Source organism: Lissotriton helveticus, chromosome 11 (genome assembly GCF_964261635.1).
Source record: "Lissotriton helveticus chromosome 11, aLisHel1.1, whole genome shotgun sequence".
Classification (NCBI taxonomy): domain Eukaryota; kingdom Metazoa; phylum Chordata; class Amphibia; order Caudata; family Salamandridae; genus Lissotriton; species Lissotriton helveticus.
The window spans coordinates 681254231-681279917 of record NC_136072.1 but is presented as its reverse complement, the minus strand read 5'-3'; the positions used below and the strand labels follow the sequence as shown (position 1 = coordinate 681279917).

General features: G+C 44.9%; 1 protein-coding gene across 1 annotated transcript in view; it reads right to left on the bottom strand.

The window, feature by feature from the left end:
- The window catches only part of BOLA3 (bolA family member 3), an 88693-nt gene extending 63417 nt beyond the window's left edge, over window positions 1-25276 (bottom strand). Inside the window, exons 1-2 of the mRNA XM_078666545.1 lie at window positions 25120-25276; window positions 23727-23850 (exon numbers count right to left, since the gene is read on the bottom strand). Coding sequence (XP_078522671.1) covers window positions 23727-23850; window positions 25120-25215 — 220 coding nt within the window. The 5' untranslated portion in view covers window positions 25216-25276. The remainder of the gene's footprint in view (window positions 1-23726; window positions 23851-25119) is intronic.
- Between the last annotated feature and the right edge of the window lie 411 nt (window positions 25277-25687).

Below are 25687 nucleotides of genomic sequence, written 5' to 3'. Positions count from 1 at the left end.
GGACAGGGGGGGGGGGTGGCCGGAAAGGAGACACGGACAACGGGATGGGGGGGGAGGGCGGGAAAGGAGACACGGCTAGCGGCACACACACATCATACATAAAGAGAGATGCCGCAAGCCCGTGATCAGAGACAGATGAGGCGAGCCTCGGCCATGAAGGTTTCAGTCTAAGGCTCGGTTTTTTTCCTCTACCATGCGCTCATATTAAAAGCGTGCATCTTTAGAGCACACTACTTACCCGCTAGCACCCACGTGGTGCCTACTTTACTTCACCTCAGCCGTGCGCCCATCCTGGCTGCAAAGAAAGGCCCCTCAGCAAAACGCCCGGGTTGCAATCTTGGCTCAGCAGCGGGCCGTCGCCGCGGTGACGTGGGCAGCTTGAGTCGTGGGAGGAGGGCGGGAACAAACACGGACAGCGGGAGGGGGGCGGGAAAAAGACAGCGGGAAACGAGGACAGCAGCCTACCTCATCTTAAGGAGACTTAAAATGGCGGCCACAAGCTTTTGAAATTTTTCGGAATTGGGGGCGTGGTTTTGCTGTGCTGAGTGACGGACGACGTCACTGTCTAAAGAACAGCAAAACTTACGCCCCCAAATCCGAAAAGGACGGGGCTACATCGGAGTGACGGATCTCTCCTCAAATCCGAAAAGGACGGGGCTACATCGGAGTGACGGATCTCTCCTCCAATGGCTGGCCTCCGTTTAGTGCAGTGAGCTAAAAAACGGTGATGGATCAAGCCCTGATCTGTTGACTGGGTAGGAGTGTTCTGATTAACTCAGATACTCTGTCCATCACCACCCCCTTTTTGTAATTATTTTGGCCACCATGAGTGTGGAAGGGTATGCTCAGACATGAGTCCCTTGCTCATTGCACCATCAGGATTCAAGCAAGCCGGGCCGAAGACGGCTGTAATGCCAGAAACCGGTCCCCGGAAGCTTGTTTCCTTTCCAGTGAAGAATTGGCTTGGTAGTTTGGTCTGCCCTGTTCCCATGATGCACTGGGCCAGGGACAGATTAATTTGCATATAGCCAGGTTCTGAACTGGGATGGTGCAGTGAGCTAAAAAACGGTGATGGATCAAGCCCTGATCTGTTGACTGGGTAGGAGTGTTCTGATTAACTCAGATACTCTGTCCATCACCACCCCCTTTTTGTAATTATTTTGGCCACCATGAGTGTGGAAGGGTATGCTCAGACATGAGTCCCTTGCTCATTGCACCATCAGGATTCAAGCAAGCCGGGCCGAAGACGGCTGTAATGCCAGAAACCGGTCCCCGGAAGCTTGTTTCCTTTCCAGTGAAGAATTGGCTTGGTAGTTTGGTCTGCCCTGTTCCCATGATGCACTGGGCCAGGGACAGATTAATTTGCATATAGCCAGGTTCTGAACTGGGATGGTGCAGTGAGCTAAAAAACGGTGATGGATCAAGCCCTGATCTGTTGACTGGGTAGGAGTGTTCTGATTAACTCAGATACTCTGTCCATCACCACCCCCTTTTTGTAATTATTTTGGCCACCATGAGTGTGGAAGGGTATGCTCAGACATGAGTCCCTTGCTCATTGCACCATCAGGATTCAAGCAAGCCGGGCCGAAGACGGCTGTAATGCCAGAAACCGGTCCCCGGAAGCTTGTTTCCTTTCCAGTGAAGAATTGGCTTGGTAGTTTGGTCTGCCCTGTTCCCATGATGCACTGGGCCAGGGACAGATTAATTTGCATATAGCCAGGTTCTGAACTGGGATGGTGCAGTGAGCTAAAAAACGGTGATGGATCAAGCCCTGATCTGTTGACTGGGTAGGAGTGTTCTGATTAACTCAGATACTCTGTCCATCACCACCCCCTTTTTGTAGCCAATGAAGGAGAGACAGGGCAGGGAGGCGGGACCTTCTGCGCTACTAAGAGTCATTAAATCTCCGGCCTAAGACTGCGCAAGCGCAGCCTTTTAGGCCTTCGACCTAAAAATGGGGGTCTCTAGTTGGCAGAGTTAGGTACCTTTGTCCAAGTAGAGACCCTTCTTCCTAGTCAGGGTAAGGGGGGGATACACTTCTAAAATAACCACTGCTCACCCCCTTGGTAGCTTGGCACGAGCAGAGAGGCTTGCGCCAGAGGCAGTGTGTAAAGCATTTGTGAACACACAGTAATACAGTGAAAACACTACAAATGGACAGCACACCAGTTAAAAAAAAAAAAGAAGTAATCTTTATCTAAACCAAACAAGACCAAAACGACAAAAATCCACAATACAGTTATCAAGATATCCTTAAAACAAGCATTGGAAATGCAATAGGTCTCGCATTAGGAAAGTTTGAGCTATTGGTCTTATAAATTTATTATTTATTTATGTGTTTGTTAAAATAGCTAAATTAATAGCTCTGTCATTTACAATGCCAATAGTTATAACTTTCGCAAATGTGACACCTATAGCATTTGTAATGCAACATGTTTTTTATTTACGTGACTTAGATGTATTAATATTACAAATAACAATGGCTTTTATTTTTTTGTTAAATTAATTGTTAAATAATTTATTTAATTTGTAATAGCCGAGTTTAAAGGAACAACACGAAAAGCCTTATGTGGGTTCTTTTGTCAGTGGGTGCTCTCCAAATAGCGCGCTGAACGCATTTGCTTTTAGGTGACCTGGTTTGATGTTTATGCCCGATGATTTGCAACCCTGAAGTATCCTGCGCACACATTGAATACATTAATAATTGCATGCATATTCAGATGAAAGCAGCTTTCAGGAAATAGCTCTGTGTGCAGGGAGAAGCGGCAAGTAGGGGAGGGGAGTGCGAGTAAGAGATATTTAAAGGTACAGGCTTGCCTTGGCAGGTTTAAGTATCCATAGCAGCATGCACCGAGAGAAAGGAAAATGAATCTTAAAGGCACCGCAGGAGAATTGTGAAATGGACAATCTGGTAGCTTGTTTTCTGCGGTCGCGTGAATGTTCATATGAAGCAGTGATTAAAAAATGTAAACACTGGAAAAATGTCCTACTACGGAGCGGGTAAAAAAAAAACAAGACGGAGGGAAGGCAGAGAAGGGGAGGGGGGAGAAGAAATGCGACACGGCGGGCAGGGGAGGGGGCGGAGCGGGTAAAAAAAAAAACCAAGACGGAGGGAAGGCAGGGGAGGGGGGAGGAGAAATGCGACACGGCGGGCAGGGGAGGGGCGGAGCGGGGAGAGCGGCATGAGGGTGTGAAGCAGCAGGGGCCTCTGAAGTGAAGCTAAGCTTCACTTCAAAGGTGTGGGAGGAGTGCTGCTGGTGATTGACTGGCGATTTGATGATGTGCACGCGCATTTTAGGTCAATGCGTTTGCGCATTGACCTAAAAGCGCACGGGCACAGCATCAAATCGCCAGTCAATCGCCAGTCTAGGTAAAGCTTATTTAAGCCCCTATATATCTCGCTCCCACTCAATGCGCATGGAGATAGGTCGCTCGACCTAAAAAGGTTATTCAGTCAAATAAAATTTGTAGCGACAAATAACTCAACCTGGAGTTATTACGACGTTGTGACAGATGAAAATCCCAAAGTACGGCGCCAACCGCGCGCGCTGTCAGGCACGGAGTCAAGCAGACCCCCAAAGAACATTACCTCGGAAATGATGGAACCAAAGACGGAGCACGGCATCGGGGAGGTGATACTTCAGTAGCACTGGGTGGCTTTGGTTCCTTACGACCCTAGGGGAGATGAAGTCTCGGTTCCATCCTGCGGTGCAGGAGAGGTAAGACATCGGTTCCTTACTGTGTCGGGGAGGGGATGTCACAGTGGCGGTGAGGAATCGGTTCCTTACGACGGTGCAGTGTTGATGGATTCAGGAGTCACCCATGTCGAGTATCAGCTCCACGTTGATGAAGCACCAGCGTCCTTGGTGCCGGCTTTGGAGTCGATGCAGCACGGATAAAGCAGGCATCAGCCCTACGGTGCAAGTCGGTGCGGTGCGTTGTGCTCTTCACAAGCGGTGCCCACGGCTTCGGTGCAGGTTACGGCGTCGCTAACCGGCATCACTGTTGCAATTGCCTTCTGTGGCAGCTGAAACAGCAGCTCTAGATGCAGAAAGACAGAAGAAATGAAGTCTTTGTGGCCCTGAGACTTCAGAACAGGCAGCAAACTCTAGTTCAAGCCCTTGGAGATGGTCATCAAGCAGGGGACACAGCAAACAGCAAAGTCCTTCTCCTTTCCTTGGCAGCAAGTAGCCACTGCAGGCCAATCCTAGACAGCACAAGGGCAGTATTCCTCCTCAGCTTCTCCGACTCTTCTCCTTGGCAAAGGTTATTCTTGATTCCCAGAAGTGAAAAAAAGTTCTGGGCCCCAATATTTATACCACAAAATCCTTTTATCTCTGGTGGCAGAGAATCCCTGTGCTCAGTCAAAACCAGTTCTGTCCTCTTTGGTGCAGCTTCCTGGCAGGAGGTGGAGACAGCATTGTGGAAGGCAGACCAGGCCATTCAGGTGAAAGGAAATCTCCTCCACCTATTCTAAATGCAACCCAGGTCTATTCAGCCCAGTCAGACTCATCAGACCCTCTGGATCCCCCAGCCCCGGACAGTCCAATCCTAGACATTCAATCCACATCCAAGCAGAGGCACACTGGATGGCTAAGCAAGAAAATACCTACTTTCTAAAAGTGGTATTTTCAAACACAGAACGTAAAAACCGCCCTCACTAAAAGATGCATTTTAACATTCAGAGTTCAGGCATACTAAACTTTATTTTCCTCCCTTGTTCCCAGGAGTAGTTAGGCTTATGAGGTTATAAGCAAACTCCCCATTCAATCCTATGGGAACAGGTAGCCTTGCAATAGTGAAAAAGAAAATTGGCATAATTTGATTATTAGGACATGCGACACACACCAGGGCATATCCTACCTTTCACATACACTGCACCATGCCAACAGGGGTACCATGGGCCTACCTTAGGGGTGACTAACATGTAAGAAATGGGAAGGTTAGGCCATGTCAAGTGGGCGCACTTGCCACGTCGACATGGCAGTACTAGACTGCCCACAGATACTGCAGAGTCAGATCTGAGTCACATTCACAGGCTGCTTATGTGGGTGGCACAATCAGTGCTGCAGGCCCACTAGCAGCATTTGATTTACAGGCCTTGGGCACACACAGTGCACTGTGCTAGGGACTGACTAGTAAATCAAATATGACAATCATGGAAACACCAATCCATAACAATAATTTACAAAGGGAGCACTTGCACTTTAGCACTGAACAGCAGTGGCACTGTGCCCAAAGCATCCAGACCAGCAAAACAGAGTCCAACCCACAAAAAACACACAGGAGGTCAAGGCAAAAAAAAAAAAACCAGGGGGTAACGCATACCAACTAACCATTTCATATATCTAGAGGCATAGCTACTTAATTGCCATTTTGCCCACTCTGTTAAAGACTCAGTAATCAGGGTGGACAGAAATTTTGGAAGCACCAGTCAAAGCTAAACAGCCTCACTGAAGCTCAAGGAGCTCTAGGTTAGAGGTGTCAAGCTTTTAGGAAGTGTCCATGGTCCATATTTTACTTCATTGAATGCTATATTGCAGTGCATGACGCCAAGATTATAGTTCACAAAAAAGAATGCACATCCATTGGCTCAACACTCACCAAAACCAACAAACTTCTGGAAATTTAGAAGGGCAAGAACTAAGCTATCCATATAGAAAAGTGGCTCACTTTCGATACGAAGAAAAACATATCCAAATCTGTGTGGATTGAACCCCCCTAAACTCACCTCTTACCATGACAGTGTTGTTGGTGGAGGGGGGGGGGGGGGGGGGAGCAAGGGTGGATGGTCCTGACTCAGACACCAACTAAGATGGACGCTTGAATCTGCAGCTCCGATGCTGCAATAACAAGTACGTACAAAACCACCCTTAAACAGTGGCATCCAAAGAAAATTGCTAATTCTGGGATTCCTGAAACCTTCCCTAGGTGAAAGACTTAAATCATGAGGTGAGATTCAGATGCTGCACAGTTACACAATAGATAGGCTTGAGATACGAAAAGCTCTTTCGGGGGTTACCCGATGGATCAGGCACTGGGCCTGATGAGGCCATGCCACTACTGTGGATGCTGCTGCCCCCTGCTGAGGCTGCCCATCCCCAGGAAACAACAAACAAACTAATCAAAGAAGAGGGGCAGTGCAGAGCTTTCGGGCAAGCTCCTTCAACTTGGGATGGCTCGCTGCTGCCACCATGCCTGGCTTCGGCAGTGCAGCTGCACTAGAGGGCCCAGTGTGGTGGTGAAGATGGAGCCCTTTCCCTCAGAGAACAGGGGTGTTTTAAACTACTGTGGAGGAGCGGACCGCTGGTGGGTTGAATGCAATCAGGTAAGGCACCACCCCTTCTTTATTTCAGTACCCTGGATCTGTGCCATAATGGAGGTATAGTTAATATAATCAGCCACAGCAAAGAGTTACCAAAATGTCCATAGGGCTCAGGAGATGGCTCTAAATGACCCATTTGCTGGTTGTGAGAAGGTGAGGATTACAAATTCAAATTAATGCCAAACTTGTGATTAGGTGACCGCCTAAGCAATATACTGTTGCTTAGTTTACACCAATCAGTAGGAACTGCGCGCTGTGGACAACATAAATTTAGGATGGTCTCAGACTGATTCCATGCACATCATAGGATATGTTGTCCCTTGGACCAGCTGTTAGTTAGCCCTATTAAATCTGAACAGGTAGCAAACAGTTCTGGCAACCATTGAACATGACAACTCTGTTCCCTCAGGAACCGTGGTGACAAACTTTCTCTCAGTCACTTGTGCTTTCTCTTGCTAAGAAAAATATGCAAAGAATACACGAAGGGGCGTTTTCAATATTTATTGAACCAGGATGATTCTTTAATAGAATATATGGGCTGTGATTATTAATAGACAGAAGCAGATAAAAGTTATGATTATCTAGGGTGTGTAAGTATGGTCTGCCAAGAAAATCCCTGTCTGGATCTGGATGATATAACCCCCTTACCTCGTGGGTAAGAGTGTACAACCCTGTCCTGGTCAAGAACTGGACACCCCTCACGGAGATGGTAGCCAGCTGTTAGCGAAAGCTCCAGAATACAGGGATCCCCTGAGTTCAGAATTAGTGTCTCATCTGATTGTGGTAGGAAACAAAATGCTGTATATAGAAAATGGTATCCTTGCCTTGGTTCAAGATTGTGATCGGGCAACCACTGTTTGTGTTCTACAGATAGCGTTTCCGCCATATGGATGTAATAATAAACACATCTGTATGTCGCATGTGAGAGGCCTTGCACTAATGCCAAGGCAGTGCGATAGTCTTCTCATGAAGTGTTCTGTGTCAGCAAGGTCGCTGTTTCTGGAAACCAGGTCCAGCGCCACAAACACAAAATGTGTGTCAAATGTTATTGTGGCAAAGAGAGGGCAACTTTAGGAAAAAGGATTTGTGTATATGCAATAATACTACTAATTCCTACTGGGCCGAACTCAAGCACATGACAATACATTGGTAAAACTGTGGCCCGGTGATGGTTAAACTAATCAAACAAATAAACAGATGGATAAAACGGATATTGTTGATTACTGCTAGAGTGGCCATAATCAAAATGGTAGTTCTTTCCAACTTCCTGTATTTATTCACAATCATACCTATTCCAGTAAGAAAAAAAAACTTTTTTCAGAGACACAAAGACTTTACTACTGAAACTAATATGGGCAGGCCGTCAAACTAGACTTAAGTTGAACATACTCACTTTACTGTATGAGAGAGCTGGATTTGGGGTACCATGCGTGGAACAGTATTATCTAGCAGCACACACATATTTTGCCAGAAAAATGGTCATATCCCTCATTTAACAATTGAAAGGGACCAGACAGAAGGGGGCAATTTAAATTATTGCATCACCACAAAACAGTCAAAGTTGACTACTTTAATACAAACAGCAATATGTACCCAACCGGGTACAACAGGAGGCAAGTAGGAAAGCAGAGCACAAGCGAGTAAACTCACCAGCCGTCCCAGTGAAGCACAAACCCCAGCCTCTGACCTACGCCGGAAAACGCAGTAGAGGACTAGGAGGTGAGCAAACATGACAATTCATGTTAAGAGCCAAGCCAGTGGTGCAGATTGGCTCTAAGAGTTCAAGTATGAGCTGTGATGACCAAAATAAATCAATTAATTAATGAATAAATCAGCAGCAACAACATGACATAAAATGGACAGCAACTAGGAGAAAGGAAGAGGAGGGTAGGGTCCACTTACCTTGCTCATTTGTGATGCTGTAGTTCTCGCCTTCCTCTGTATAAAGATGAATGGGCACTGCTGCAGAGTTCAGTGCACCTTTATCCCAGTCGCTTTTGTCCCCACACCTTTGTGCGTAATTCCAGCAGCTGTGAATGTGCTGGTGATAGTGAGGAACAATGAGAGGGGTTGGCCTGTTACACCGTCTTAAAATTTCGAGCTGGGCCAAGTGTTAAGCAAAAGCCAGCTTTCATTTGTCTGCGAGTTTTATTTGGGAAAACGAATTGCGCTGTTGAGGCCCATCTGTGACAATTTTCATACTGTCCAGACAAGAGATGATGGGGATTGAGAGGGTAATTGAAAATTCAAAGGGCCCCTGAATTGACACTGGCTTCCACATGTTGCAAACGTTCCAAAGAAAAATGCTGACCACTTACCCATGTTGTAAGAGTCCGCGAAGGCCTGTGGTATACTTAAAGATGCTTTCATATTAAGTCAGATGTATTCAATTAGAACATGATCTTTCTGTAATCGTTTAGTCAGGGATCATTATGGCATCTCAAGAGAGTGTTTTCAAGTGCTTTCTTATATTTTCTCTTTAAAGTAGGTACTGATAAAAAGGAAAAAATACCCCCTTTCTCACTCTTTGCTGCTCTGTCCCTTCATCTCACTCTGTTTATTTGAGTGCAGTTTTATATAGCACTAACCTGACCCAAAGTTATTGGATAACTTTACATGAGCACGAGTTACAATACACAGGGTCAATAAATCTTTTTAGGCACAGGGAAGATTACGTGATTTGTTCAGGATACTGAGCTGACACAGAGACTTGAACCTGCATCCGCAGTATTAAAGTGGCCATAATGCCACATTCCCATCACTTCTTTATAAAAGCCAACATCGTGTTAAACTCTAAGATACGAAAACAAGGACGCATTGTTTATTGGTCGGACATGAAAAAAGGCTATGCATTCATATTGGTGGTTTTTAGTGTTTCAATGAGGAAAATTATATTTTGCCTTGTTATATGTGCCTACGTGTTCCCCATCCTATGTTATATGTGCATGATCGATATGCGTATATCCCCTTCTGATCGATTAAAGACGCAATTATGGTTGTGTCCAACTCTAGTATGCCAGTATCCAGTTCTCGTGAAAGCAACGAGTATCAGGCCTATGTTGCCACGTTTTACAGTGTGCACGTTAATTCACCGCATTGTCCCCGTTTCTAGGCCTCAAAGGGCCCGGACACCAGATTCAAGCTCCAGTCTCCTGAACCCACTCTGAGGAGCGATATAGCCCCCACCTGCATCCCTGACCCTTCACTTACTTCCTGCCAAGCAGCGCGGTGCCCGGCCTGGCTCTGCCTGCCTGTCTGCCAAGAATATGTTATGCTTCCAGTTATCAGTCCAGCTTCCCTTCTCCGCATTCCTAAGCTACTGAACCGCATAAACAGTTCAGCTATAGTCTAGTCTTTCTGTCTCCATGCAAGAGAATTACTGTAATAATATTCAGAGAAGATTCATAGCACACGCAATACATGCAGAATATATGCATGCACCAGTCTTAGTGTCAAGTAGCCTTTGCCCTGATAACTTTTAGATTCTATCAACATGTACTCCAAACACCAGATACCAGATATGATATAGGTACATGTCATCCTGACACCGCAGACTTTAGTCTCCTCTTCTAGTGCAGAAGTCATAGCCCCCAGTTCTCCCTAGTAACACGTCATTGCCCGTTTGCGCGCACCACTAGGTTAAAGGTCCCAGCTGCTCTCAGGTAGCCCCCTCCATGTTTCCGCCCATTCATGACATTTCTATGACGTTTCACATCACATGTCTCAGTGCACGCCCTGTACACGCCTTCTGTTTCCGCCCATGTGTTCTTATCTTACGCTTGTCACAAGTTACGCCTACTGTATGTAATGTATTTGAAATGTCTTACTATATATACACTGCACTGTTAATGAAATGGTGCAGCTGCCTTCCTTCCTATTTTATTTCAGGCTGTCCCGTTCCAGTCCCTTCCCTTTTGCCTGAATAAAGCCTGTTCAACTCGGACACATCGGATCCTGCCTCTTATTTATTGAGCTATCTGTTATTGTTAATATATTCAAAAATAGTACCGGTAATTAATTATTTATTTACCACATAATGGCGCCCGAATAGGGACGAGCCCCTTCCTCACGCGCTGGCGATGCTACGCCGGTCCCCTGACCCTCTGCAGCCGTGACGGAACTCTACTGCGCACCGGCAGATATTTCTGCTTCAAGTCTCCCTCAGGCCCACGGAGGAGACGGAGACTGCGGTCCGACATCCAGACGAAGCGGTGTGGAATGCGGTTCGTCCCGACCTGAGCCCAAGCCGAGAGAGCAAGGTCCGAAGTATCTGGAGGCCCACCTGTAACCGAAGTTTCCGAAGTTCGTAGTCCGACGTCGTAGCAGTCCAGTCCAGTCCGAGGCCTTCCAGTTTCTGCTTCCCGGTGAGTACCGTCGCGGGGGAAGTATCTAGACAGGATCATTAGTTTGTTCCTGGTCCGTTGGGTTTGGGTACGCAGATCCAGTCCGAAGTATTCACCTAGGTGGATACGGGTCCTGACGTGTCTCTTTATGAGACCGGTATGTTCTGTACTGTTTTAGCAGTGCATCCAGTAATTCTAGTAGGTTTCGTTCTCGAGAAATTCATGTGTTCTGTTTTCAGTGTATCAGGTAGTATTCTGTTCGAACTGTTATTTATGTATTTTTATGTCGTGGTATGAGTGATTTGTATGCTATTTTATTACTGTGATTATTGTGTATTGTGTTCCAAGAGTATTACCGAAATGCCTCTGTTCTCGAAATTACGTCAGTTAAAGACCAGAAAAGGGTTACTCGAAGAAGCAGTTCCTGTCCCTCCAGGGACAGTCCAGGACATTTTATGTATCACAAGCATGGCTTAGATGCCATAATATATCTAGACTTATGGGCGGACTATACTAAGGAACTAGAAGAGAAATATAGATGGCCCGTATCAGGTACATGGGATGCCGAGTGCATCATGCGAGTAGAAGAAGCATTATGGAAAAAGAAAGCCAGACAGTCCCAGAAAGATGCCATCGAGTTATGGCGCAAAGAATCTCATAAAAGAACCGAAAAAGAATTCAGAAAAACAGAATTAAGTAGGGAATCCGCAGGAAAAGCCCAAGAAAGGGAATTAATAGAAGAAGGTGAACGAGTTAGAGCAGAACAGTCAGACAGACAGAGAAATGCCCTTATTAAAGGTATGTATCCTCTTCTTGCCGAGGGCTTGCCGAAGGCAACCCCGGAAGTACCCTGTAATTTACCGCCGCCAATGGTCCCGATTAAGCTACGTCATAAACCGACCGCAGCTGATATTTTTCTTTCGTCCTATTTGGACGACACAGTCCCAGCCTATGCAAATCCTGTTCCGCCTGCTCCCGTTAATAATGTAATTCCTGTCCCGCCAACTACTGTTCCCGGGGGCCAAGTTCATGTTCCGGCACCCCCGGACCAGCTCACAGTACATGCACCCGTTATGCCAGTCACTCTACCAGCACGTACAGTATTCACCGACGATTCTAGTTTAGGAGCCGCGGGGGGAGGTTCTCCTCGCACCCCGCCTCAACCGAAACGTCTGACGCTGCACGACGTAGCGTTACAGCGTACGCCAAAAGTGGCGACATACACAGATCTCAAGCGACTTCTTACTGACTGTATATATGATCCAGTTCCAGGCGAAGATCACATGATCTTATATTCAGTACGTTTAAGACGGGTGGCCAGCTTTTTGATCACCCTGCCCGATATGAAGGAACATCTAGACAGAATATATCGTTTCATCCGTACAGGAGAGAATCCAGGAAGTATTCACGAAGCCATGGTTCAAAGAAAAGTCGAGACTCAGCTCATGATTTTAAAGTTCCTGATTAACTGTTTAGTAAGAGAGCAAGATTATCCAGAAAAAAAATCAAGAAGAACTGAAAGTCCTGACTAGGTGGAGTGACAATATAGCCGATGGAAAACACAAGACACAAGGTTGTATAGAGAGTATGTATAAGAAAATTTGTAAGGAAATAATACGTATACACAAGGAACGAGAAGCAAAAAGAGCAACCGAGAAAGAGAGTGACTCTTCTAGTGAAGAGGTAGACAGCGAGAATCCCTCCAGAATAGCGTATGTAGGTAGAACTAGACTTTCCGACCGACATTCACGGTCAGATTACAAGAAAGTTTTTCCTCCTCCTGCACCAGAACAGTGTTCTCTTGAGCAAGTATTCCAGGCCACCGATCAAATTCTGAAATCACGAATAGGTTATAGCGAGCTTAGTACCATGCATGAACAAGAACTAGCCCGATCAGCAGTACGATGGACTAGTGATTCCACCACGTTTCCAGATGAAATATTGGCACAAACGTTTCTGAAACTGCCCCCAGCCGAGCAACGTCTGGTGGGTACATATATGATTCAGCACCTCATTACACTGTATGAGGAACAGCATTCTGATCCGGGTCCTCTACATGATGTATTGAACGAGTTACTCCAATACAGATGGAAAGGTCTAGGTACCGATTTAATTAGTGTCATTCTAGAACAGCGCCACAAATACCGAACGTTTCTGAATCCACATTTTGTTCACGTCTCACCCCCAGAAAGTAAATCATTCTACATAGACAGACAGAATCCGTTACGAGAAGTACATCCAGTCAAGAAAGAGGATGGTAGTCTAGAACGAGTATTTGTTTACACCCCTATCACGAAAATAGAACTCTTAGAAATGAAAAGGTTAATACCTTGTCATGATAAAGATCCAGCAGGGTTTCACCGTGAATTAAAGGACATGCTCCGTATGGGAGAATACACGTATCCTGATATCATTAAAATGTTAAAAGTCCTGTTGCCTGCGGGCATATATGAAAAACTCAAAGAAAAAGAATGGGAGGTGGGAGAGAAAAAGATAGATTGGACAGCATTAGAAGCTGAAGACAATACACGAGTACCAGGTACCGGTCTTGGGGATAAAGCTAAAGCTTTGCCCGAATTGTTAATACAAGTCTTGCCAAGATTACTAGCCACGAAAAAGGAAGATTGGGATGCCATCTCAGCCTGTAAACAGAAACAAGACGAAGATACTAGTGATTTTTATTCTAGATTTGAGAAATGTTTCATTATTAATAGTGGTCTGAAAACAAGTAGTAAATCGTACCCTCATCTTTTTGTTACCAAACTAGTCGAGAATTCAAGTCCACAAGTTAAAAATCGAGTACTGAAAGTCGAAAGTACCTGGCAAGCTAATACTCCGTCACAGATGCTCCAGATGCTCCAGTACCACCAGAACAGAATCAGGGAAGAGCAGGAACACGAAAAGAGAGGTATGAAAGACACAAAAATGAAAGTACTAGTTGCACAGTCTGTTCCACAAGGCAGTCAGAAGAGGGGTCCGAATCAAGCCAGTCATCCTGCAGCTCCTGTTAAAGGGACATGCAATTACTGTAAACAGCCAGGTCATTTCATAAACGAATGTGCAGTTCTGAAACATAACATAGCTACTGGTAAGACTAAAGAAAGACCACGTCCGCCTAGACAAGAACAAGTTTCACAGAATTCCCAGCCACCACAGAATGCACAACAGACAGTTACAGTACCGCAGCCTATCGCTGCAACACAACATGTCACACAACAGATGTACCAATATGCACAGTCAGAGTATCCAGATTATCAGCCGTATTCATGAAACAGCCTAGAGAGGGAGGTAGGCTTGACTCTCATCGAGATTCCTGTAGATCAAGAGGGTCCTTATGTACACAGTCAAGTATTAGGGAAAGACAGAAAGTTTCTGATTGATACAGGGGCAAGTAGGACTACCATCAGTCATGACGAGGTTCCAGGGGCTCCGCTCTCAGGCTCTAGAAATGTTTCCCTTGGATTTTCAGGAAAGCCTATTGTTAATGAAATATCGAAACCAGTTACTCTAGAAGTTGGTCCATTGTCCCGAACTACAGACTTGTTACTCACGAAATCTTGCCCAGAGAATCTGTTAGGCATAAAGACTCTGAAAGAATTAGGAGCAGTAATATGCTGCTCCCCAGAAGGGGTCCGTTTGTTTCTCCGTGATTTTAAAGGTCATTATGTATTACGTGATTTTGATCCAAGATTATTGAATGTACCGCAGCATTTATGGGCGCAAGGTCCAACTGATGTAGGTTGTATGCATATCACACCCCATCGTGTCACTCTGAAGAAAGGTGTTGTATTACCACGAATCCGAAAGTACAAATTGCCACCTGAGGCTGTAGCAGCCTTATCCAAAATTATTGACGAGCTTATTGCCCAAGGAGTGGTTGTAGAAACTGACTCCAATGTATGTAATTCTCCTATCATTCCAGTCCTGAAACGTACTGATCCAAATGCACCTCCAGTTTATCGATTAGTGATTGACCTTCGAGAACTTAATAAATGTATCATACCCCAATACCCAGTGGTCCCTGATATTTCCTCACTCTTGACAGCCATTGATTCTGAAGCCACATTCTTTACAGTTATCGATCTCAAGAATGCATTTTTCAGTGTCCCCATCCATCCAGACAGCCAGTTCCTTTTCGGATTCTGTTTAAATGGAAGAAGCTATAAATTCACACGAGCTCCTCAAGGTTTCACAGAAAGTCCTAGTATTTACAGTCAAGCACTTAAGAGACAACTAGACAATATTCACATGCCAACTGACACTGCCCTGCTCCAGTATGTCGATGATCTACTGATCACAGCCCGTTCTGAACGTGACTGCGAACGTGCGTCACTTACAGTTTTGTATTTTCTGGCCGAGATGGGGCACAAGGTGTCCCCTTCCAAATTGCAATTCTGTGTCCAGCAAGTGGTCTACTTAGGACACTTACTGTCCAAGAGGGGTAGGCAGTTGACACCAGACCGTATCCAGTTAATAGCACGTCTTCCACAGCCCAAGACACAGAAGGAGGTACGAGCTTTTATCGGCCTCACTTCTTACTGCAGACAATGGATTCCTCAGTACGCATTTCTAGCCAAGCCACTGATACAGTTAACGACACAGGAGGCAGCCGTATCGACTGTCCTCCCTTGGACCCAGGAACATACACTTGTTTTCAATGAATTAAAGAAAGCTTTATGCCAAGCTCCTGTTCTAGCAACACCGAACTATAGTAAGCCTTTCACACTTTTTGTTACTGAACGTGATGGTACTGCATTATCTGTTCTCACACAGGATCAAGCAGGACAATACAAGCCCTGTGCTTATTTTTCTAGCACATTAGATCCGGTGGCCCAGGCTCTGCCTGCGTGCCTCAAGTCAGTTGCAGCCACAGCTCTAGCTATCAGACAAAGTGATTCCATAGTGTTAGGACACTCCCTGACAGTACAAGTTCCGCACTCCGTGGAAGTTCTTTTAAACCGAACACAGACTCAGCACTTGACAATTGCACGTTTAACAGGTTATGAACTGACACTGTTCCAGCCACACATAGAAATCAGACGCTGCAACCTTTTAAATCCAGCTACACTGTTACCGTCAGTTACTATAAATCCTGCCACACATGACTGTGTGGAAGTTGTTAACACCATGACAAAGCCAAGACAAGACTTGACAGACATTGCATTGCCTGATCCCGACCTGACACTTTATGTGGATGGTTCATGTATGAGAACAAGTACAGGAGAACTAGTAGCCGCGTATGCAGTGACTACTGAAACCGAAGTTATAGAAACACATCGTATTGACACCCTGTCTGCTGAAGCAGCAGAGCTTGTTGCTCTGACCCAAGCCTGCATACGAGCCAAGAACCTGAAAGTAAATATATACACAGATTCACGTTATGCATTCAGAGTCGTACACGACTTTGGAGTGCTCTGGCAAGAAAGAGGTTTTATGACTTCTCATGGAACCAAGATTCAGCATGGCCCCCTCATTCAAGCTCCGTTAGATGCAATACATTTACCGAAAGCCATTGCCATCATGAAGTGCAAGGCACATACGAAAGTCACTGACATCATTTCCCAAGGTAACGATCTAGCAGATCGAACAGCCAAGCTTACAGCTCAGACTCCAGATATTCCAGTTAACACGACACAGACACTCACTCCAGATCAGACTACTTGTATGACAGTTAAGGATCCAACACAAGATGTAATAGATATACAGTCACATGCTACTCCCGATGAAATCAAGAAATGGTCCGAACAAGGAGGGGTCCAGACAGATCAAGGATGGTTGACGAAGGGAAAAGCCACATGGTTTCTCCCCGACTCTATGGTTCAAGTCATTATTAACACCGCACATAGTCCAGCACACTTAGGAGAAAAAGCCATGTTAGACAGTATCCAGAACATTTGGTTCAACAAGCATTTACGAGCAGCAGCCAAGCAGAAAGTGCGTACCTGCATGATATGTTGTCAGTTCAATCCAGGTAAAGGTGTCCCGGTGGAACAAGGTGGATTCCATCCTCCCGACCACCCTTTTGAAGTCCTCCAGATGGATTATATTCAGATGGAGCGATGTCGAGGTTTCAAGTATGTCCTCGTAGTTGTATGCGCTTTGTCCAGGTGGACAGAAGCATATCCAGTTCCAGATTACTCAGCTGCGACCACTGCCAGGCAGTTGGTTCGTGAGTTCTTTCCCCGCTATGGATTACCTAGGGTCGTGTATTCAGATAACGGCCAGCCATTCTCATCCGAGCTCATGAAACAAGTTTCCCTTCTGTTAGGGTACCAGTGGAAGTTCCATTGTGTACGCCATCCTAAAGCAGCCGGTCTCGTAGAGAGACCTAACCAGACCCTGAAAATCCGCATTGCTAAAGTGTGTGCAGAGAAAGGTGTAGATTGGATAGTAGCACTGCCAGTCGCCCTTTTCTATATGAGAATGGTCGCTCACTCCCGTTCAGGTCTGTCCCCGTATGAGATAGTGTTTGGACGTCCCCCCAATATGTGGGGTACACCTAGACCCCGTATCATTACCGATGTTGACAGTAATATGCTGACAGATTACCTGGCTTCCTTGATGTCTGCACTACAATCTTGTCGTTCACAGGTTGCCGCTGCATTTCCAGACAACACCGAAGTGAAACCGCATGAAGTCATACCAGGCGACTTCGTCCTCGTGAGAAATTTTGATCGTTCAAGTCCGTTGGAGCCCCGCTGGAAGGAACCCCGCCTCGTTCTCCTCACCACCCGGACAGCAGTGAAGATTGAAAACCGAAAAGGGTGGCTACACGCGAGCCACGTCAAGAAATTCCATGGACTCAAAGCTAAAACTTTTCTCAAGGACTGCCCCGTTCTCAAGGACTGCCCAGAAACTGAATCTAAAATTCCCCTGTTAGAGAAAACTCCGCAGCAGGAGTATAAATCCAAGTTGAGGTCTAGTAAGTCAGCCAGTTTAATTGTCTAAGTCCCTCTCGGGTGAAACGGTTAGACAGGTTCCTGACATGTATAAGACAGACCCACACAGTGAGAGAGTTAGTCAAAACTCTGATAGATGTATAGTTACTCTGTTCTTTCTATTGTTTTTAAGCCTTATGGTTACATGCATAAGTTATGCGTTGCATTTATGTTTTCCTATTTCCCATGTACATATGTTTTCTAACGTTACAGTAGAGCACACATTTAGTGACCTGCCTCCTCACGAGTTATCCTATCGTCTTGCTATGCGTAATAATACCTTTATCCGAATGCTGCACTATTCACACCAGACCAGCAATGCCACTAATTGTTGGGTGTGTGGTCGACTCCCCCCTTCCCAGACACCGAAGGGAGTTCTGCCACTCTTTCCTTATCCTTTTTCACATAATGGTTCGTGTGGAGCATGGTCCACGTTAACGTCATCCCTAACTGATATATCCCTTCTGAATCGAACATGTTTCCCAGACAATGAAGGTCTTTCCCATAGAACAGGGTTAGATCTAGAAAATGAAGTATATGATCTAGGTAATTATTCCTCGAATTTCATGGTTCTGAATGTTCAGTCCGATACTACTCCAGATTTGCCTGCTATTTCAGTTCTACCAGTTAAAGGCGAATTATGTGTCAGAAAGAATGGTTCCGCACATGTAGGACATAGTGATTGTACTACTGTGGTCGAGTATAGTGACAGTGGGAAATCCATTTTCAAAGCCTCACGTCATTCTTATTTTGTTTGTGGTCAGACCGCATATGTTCGTCTGCCCCCCGATTGGGATGGAACATGTTATATTGCCTTCCTACTGCCACCAGTTTTTCTAGCCCCATCTGATTATCACAGAAACACACATCTAGTACACGTTAGACATAGAAGGGAGACGGAGTCCCCAATTGTCGATCAAACTGAAACTGCCCTAGAACAATATCAAGATTTCAATAAAGGTTTCTTTTTCTTCATAGGTCCTGTCCAGAATAGTAAGTTAATACGTAGGCTAACCAGAACCCTTGAAGCAGTAGTGAATGAGACTACTTCCGCTCTAGGTAACTTAACTGAAGAACAATCTGCCATTAGATTTGTCGTGCTCCAAAATCGTCTCGTTCTTGACGTCATACTGGCCGATAGAGGAGGAGCTTGTAGAGTCATCGGATCTAGTTGCTGCATTTTCATTCCTAATAACGCACCGTCTGTTTATTCAGCTATAACCAGACTTCATAATATTGCCCATCAGTTACACCAGAATCCAGGCACCTGGACATGGTCCGGTTGGCTCTGGAGTATTATATCTGCCTGGGGATGGAGAGTATTGTCATTCCTAGGTATAGCAGTAATGATCATATTCAGTTGCTGCCTCTGTTTACAATGTGGCCCTGCGATTTGCGGCATGTGTGCTACCTCTTGTATTCCTAGTCCTGAGTCCCGTTCCAAGACAATTCGAGACGAGCAAATGATGCTATATGAACAGATAGATGGTATCATGAATATTGATGTTTCCTGATGGAAACGTAGGGCACAAGGAGGGAATGAGGAAAATTATATTTTGCCTTGTTATATGTGCCTACGTGTTCCCCATCCTATGTTATATGTGCATGATCGATATGCGTATATCCCCTTCTGATCGATTAAAGACGCAATTATGGTTGTGTCCAACTCTAGTATGCCAGTATCCAGTTCTCGTGAAAGCAACGAGTATCAGGCCTATGTTGCCACGTTTTACAGTGTGCACGTTAATTCACCGCATTGTCCCCGTTTCTAGGCCTCAAAGGGCCCGGACACCAGATTCAAGCTCCAGTCTCCTGAACCCACTCTGAGGAGCGATATAGCCGCCACCTGCATCCCTGACCCTTCACTTACTTCCTGCCAAGCAGCGCGGTGCCCGGCCTGGCTCTGCCTGCCTGTCTGCCAAGAATATGTTATGCTTCCAGTTATCAGTCCAGCTTCCCTTCTCCGCATTCCTAAGCTACTGAACCGCATAAACAGTACAGCTATAGTCTAGTCTTTCTGTCTCCATGCAAGAGAATTACTGTAATAATATTCAGAGAAGATTCATAGCACACGCAATACATGCAGAATATATGCATGCACCAGTCTTAGTGTCAAGTAGCCTTTGCCCTGATAACTTTTAGATTCTATCAACATGTACTCCAAACACCAGATACCAGATATGATATAGGTACATGTCGTCCTGACACCGCAGACTTTAGTCTCCTCTTCTAGTGCAGAAGTCATAGCCCCCAGTTCTCCCTAGTAACACGTCATTGCCCGTTTGCGCGCACCACTAGGTTAAAGGTCCCAGCTGCTCTCAGGTAGCCCCCTCCATGTTTCCGCCCATTCATGACATTTCTATGACGTTTCACATCACATGTCTCAGTGCACGCCCTGTACACGCCTTCTGTTTCCGCCCATGTGTTCTTATCTTACGCTTGTCACAAGTTACGCCTACTGTATGTAATGTATTTGAAATGTCTTACTATATATACACTGCACTGTTAATGAAATGGTGCAGCTGCCTTCCTTCCTATTTTATTTCAGGCTGTCCCGTTCCAGTCCCTTCCCTTTTGCCTGAATAAAGCCTGTTCAACTCGGACACATCGGATCCTGCCTCTTATTTATTGAGCTATCTGTTATTGTTAATATATTCAAAAATAGTACCGGTAATTAATTATTTATTTACCACAGCTTGCAAAAATCAACATTGTGTTAAAATTCTAAGAAACACCAACACAGGTTCATTGTCTATTGGTCAGCAGAAAGGCCAATAGAGAATGTGTTCAGTTGGTGTGTCACAATGTTAGTTTTCACAGCCACACTTCATTACTAAGAAGGAGCAGTCAGGTTCTGATAGTGTTGAGCTTGAGTGTCCATAAGGACCCTGAGCTGAACCAAAGCCAGGCATCTGGTTCAAGCTAGGCTTGAGCTTTCAAGGGCTTGCGCAAGTCTATGGTGGAGAGCTAACGCCAACTATGGGGCAGATTACGATGCCAGAGGAATAGCCGCCTCGTACTGGGACGGTCGGTTTACTTTACGTCTGCCTCATTACGATGGAGGCAGTCATAAACGAAACCTGACGGTCATTCCAGGTGACTTCCGACGGGCTCGGACAGCCCGTTGACCAGTCAGAATTCAGCCTGTAATTTCAAGGACGGGCATTTCCGCCCTTGAGAATACAATGTTGGGTTCAGCACCCTTTCGGACACTGAAAGGCTGTCGAAACACAACTTTGGGGGCCCCCACCATGGCCCCCTTGGGTGCACAGCCTCCGGTTGGAGGCCGAGGGGCACCTACGGTGCCTCTGTTGATCTCTGCTCCCCGTGGAAGGCACCTTGAGATGGCTGCTACGGGGTGCAGGGATGAACTGCTCAATATGAGCTGGTGTTATGGCCAGTTTCCGGCCATAACATAGGCTCCCATTGAGAAATGTGCAATGGAACCAAACAGTGTGAGGTCGCATCGTAATACACCGGTCAGCCGACCAGGTGTCGGTCGGTCCCAGGATCGAGTCGGTGTCCCGCCTGACATCGAAATGAGGCCCAAGGTATTAAAAACAACTAGGACACCTCTTTAGAGAGGGAATTTTTAGTATTCTAGTATAAACAGGAAAAATCTAAAACAGCACTACAGCAGACATGCTGCCAGAGTATACAATAAAATAGGCAGCTCAGTTACAGACACCGACATGGAAATACAAAATAACACTTAGCGTTAATACTGCGCCAAATTAAGTGTGTATTCATAAACTCCATGCATAGGATAACACATTTTAAGTTTCTATATCGATTAAATTAGACACTGCCATGTTAAATAAATGAACCATGATGAAAATCCTAAATGCTGTAGGTGCATACATCTATGTTTTGAAAATCAGTATTACATGCAGTCAGAGAAACTACACAGATAACTAACAAATTCTTAAATTTTTAGGTCTGGCCTTTGAGACACACTTAGCTGTTTCTCCACAGGATCGTTTTACCCAAACCTTTGATACACAATGTATATACAGAAGGACTTTTGGTTAGCCGGCCCCATCTATTGGTCAGTTACATTTTAATTCACCATTTGCTATGTGCTGTGGTGGGTGGAAGCATTAGGCAGTGGATAAGCCCGTGTTTCTCATGGTCTCTCTTCACTTTCACTTCACCTTCGAGATATTCTCGACCATGGTCAAACGGCGGCACTGATCCTGTTGGACCTCAGTGCCGCCTTTGACACTGTCTCCCACAAAATACTACTTCACCGGCTTGAGGAGGCAGGGATTACTGATTTGGCCCTCGCCTGGTTTAGATCTTTTCTGGCCGGGAGATCCTTTCGTGTATCCACTCCCCCATTTCTATCTCGGGTACACCCGATTGAACAGGGTGTCCCCCAGGGCTGGGCACTTAGCCCCACTCTATTTAATCTGCATGTCCAGCCACTAGCTGATGTCGCCAGACAGTGGGACCTTACCATCGTCTCATATGCTGACGACACTTAGCTGGTGGTTGCTCTCACTGAGGCATCAGCTCCCAATGTCTCCAGATTTAGAAGTGGCCAACTGTTTTGGGTAAAGCTCCGGAACCCAAATTAGAAGTTAAAAACTTGGGTGTGTGTTTAGATTCTTCCTTTAATTTTTGCCATCAGACTAAAAAAGTGGCTGCCACCTATTTTGGCATTCTACGAGGCCTTAGACCAATTTTAAACTTTTTTGATTCTTCCACAAGACAGTTGATAGTCCAGGCCACGGTGCTTTCTCGGCTGGACTACGCCTGTTCCCTGCTTCTGGGAGCCAACCAAGCTGAGATTGCCCAGATGCAACGCATCCAGACTGCGGCTGCCAGAGCCTTAGTAGGCCTTCCCCGATTCTGCTCTATCTCCGATACCAATCGGAGACTTCACTGGCTCTCCATGGCTCAGCGTATTCAGTTCAAGACACTCTGTATTTCCTTCAAAATTTTAAAACGTGTCACTCCTACAATTTTGGTAACCTCCTGACTCAGTATGTCCCAACCCGCGCACTTCGCTCTGCTCGCCAGCATCTGGTCTTGGTACCCCGGATCAAGGGCTGCCGAGCAGGAGGACGCTCCTTCCGCTATTTGGCAGCTAAATTGTGGAACTCACTACCAGCACACATACGTGAACGGAAAAACCTTTTGGACTTTAAAAGTGATGTCAAAACCCACTTATTTCCCCGAAATTAAACATGTCTGCTCCTACGCTAGGTTTCTATCCTTGAAGTCAGTCGCTCTTCTGCCATGAAGCGCCGGTACGCCCCTTTGCTGGGGCAGCTGAGCGCTATATAAATCAGTGTAACATAACATAACATAACTTTGAGAGACTGCAGAAAGCCTGTGCATGGTATTTACATCCACTTAAAAATAGTTCATTTAACTTCAGTGACAAAGAATGTTCGAAGTATTCTTTTTTTGTATAGAGTTTTTATATTATTCTTAAATAGTAGTTATTTACTTTGTAATTCAGATGTCCAGTTAAATTATGAATTTCGGTCTAATTTTAAAAGGTGCTATTATAAAGTCTTTAAGTAACCTGGTACCACTGCAGTTGTCTGCAATTAGAGCGCTTTGCAAGATGGTGGTATATTCCCGTCCCCTTTGCAAAAAATGAAAATGTAGCAGTAAAACAGTATAACACTTTTACTGAAAGCATATAGGTGCCATTTTTAGGCAGTAACGTGTTTTCTTTTAGTGATTCCCTTTTATTTTTGAAAGGCATGCTTGCAATAAAAAATAGATATATGTGAAAAATGCTCCAGCCTGACAAGGTCAGACCTACTGGCTTTGTCAATAATCATTTGCATTGTATTGTATTGTCAAGCGGTACACAAAATTACAATTGAAAGAAAAATAAATAAAACTGGATTGAACAGTGAAATTTCGGTCATGATACCAAGGCACTGTTGAATACGTTGTCTGAATGCAAGTCAACTAAAGAATTTCTGTATAATTAATAAACTACTAGAAGGTTTGAACAGGATATGTCTAGCAGAAATGTCATCAGGACCAGAATATATGATGTGCTTATTAACTTTATTCTACAAACAAACACTGTATGACATAAACAATTGTGGCTGATCGTAAAATCATGGGAGGCACTGTTAAATAAAAAGTTACCTGAAATATCCACTACTTTTAGAGAGGTAGCTTTGGGAAACTTTTCTTTAAGAATTTGGGTTATTCGAGCTTCTCCATCTGGTTTAGGAGTTAGCGTTCTCCTGGCATCATACCAAACGTTAATCTATCAGTAAATCAAACATAAAACGTTACAGTTTGCAAACTCGGTATGTAATCATAGCCATTTCATGGTGGTGAAATAAATGTGGCAAAGTAACATTTGAGTTATTTCTAGCCTTTCAGCACCTGTACTAAGGAACACCCATTTGTTACTTCGGTGACAAGGGCAAATTCGAGCTTATTTCCACAATACAGCACAATTGACATTGGAAGCAAACGTTTAAGACTCGCAATTTGCAGGTCATAACTACTTTACACAAGGAAATAACTCCTCTAATAGTCCCAAGTGATATTTAGGCCCACATGCATCAAGCATTTTTGGAGTCGCAAACGGTGCGATTCCTTAAAATCGTCCGTTTGCGATTCCAAAAGTGCTTTTTGGGATGCATGAAGCAATTTTAGAATTCGTAACATTTTTGCGAGTTCTAAAATTGCGATTGCTTTTAAGAAGTCGCAGATGTGCGATTTCTTAAAAGCAATGCATCATTACTTTTAAAAGTGCAAAATCGCAATTAGGGTGTCAAATTTACCGAGTGTTTGAACCACTCGGTAAATTTGGAAAAAGTGTTTAAAATGCTGAAAATGTTTTTTTTTCAACATTCATGTTTCACACACACACATGTCCTTAGGACATGTGTGTGTGAAACATGATGCGAAAAATACATTTCAGGGGTGCATGGGGGGGTCCTTTGGACCCCCCCCTGCACCCATGAAATTTTCAAAGTGCCACTCGCAATTTGCTAATGCCTTCCCATTGACTCCTATGGGCCTTTTGGCCCATAGGAATCAATGGGAATTGCGAAAATTAACCTAAGAATTCGGTATTTATTTGGGATTCGGTAAAAATTGCGATTTTTACCGAATCACAAATGAATACCGAAAATAATGATGCATACCATTTTGCGCTTCTTAATTTGCGATTCCTTATTTTTCGCAAATTAAGAAGTGCAAAATGTCTCAATGATGCATGTGGGCCTTACTGATTTAGCCATCCTGCGCAAATGTAACCCCTTGCATCCTGGTTTTAATTAAACACCTTTTGTTAAAACACGTAAACATAAAAATACTTCGAGGTTTTATTTATCCAAATATAAAAGCAGGAATTCTACGAAACTACATGCAATGGACGGTCTAGTTAAGCAGTGTCATGTGAAACTCATAACCTATACAAGCCCTCTTCTACCATTCGCAACATCAATGCAGAACATATTGTGTCCTCTCCCAGGACAGATGCATCTCTACTCCCATACCATCATTTTGCGGCGACACTTACCCTGGCGCTCCTCAGAAGCCGAGCGACACAATTCATACTCTCCCTACAATACACCACGGTCTCAACCGTCCCGCAGTTCACAAACTCCCGGGACATAACATGAAGGGAAGTCGCTGCGTTACGACGTCAGTGTCCTCTGCCGTCTGAAGCAGGACGCCGCGCAGGCTTTTTACGTCACTGCTTTCTCAGCTGAGTGAGAATATTATTCCAACTCTTTTAGTGCACCGAACCGCGCCCCTCCAGTCAGGCGGCTCCACCCTATCTTGTCTCGGACCCTAGTGCTCATTTTGGTACGCTGCGGGTTAATAGGCAAAGACTGTGACTCGGCTCACAATTTAAGTAACCAGCCTAGTGAAGTCTGCCAATTGTTAAACCATGTTTGTTAAATTTACCTTACATATTGTGAACATTTTGCTTAATAATGAGATATTTCATACGAAGTGTGCTGAAAGAAAAAGCACTTTGGATACATTTTTTCTTGTCCAGCCGCTTTTTCTCCCTTTCTTTACTCAATTTCAACTTTTAAAGCATTCTTTTTTCAGCACTCTAAACTGTCGGGATTACCCTG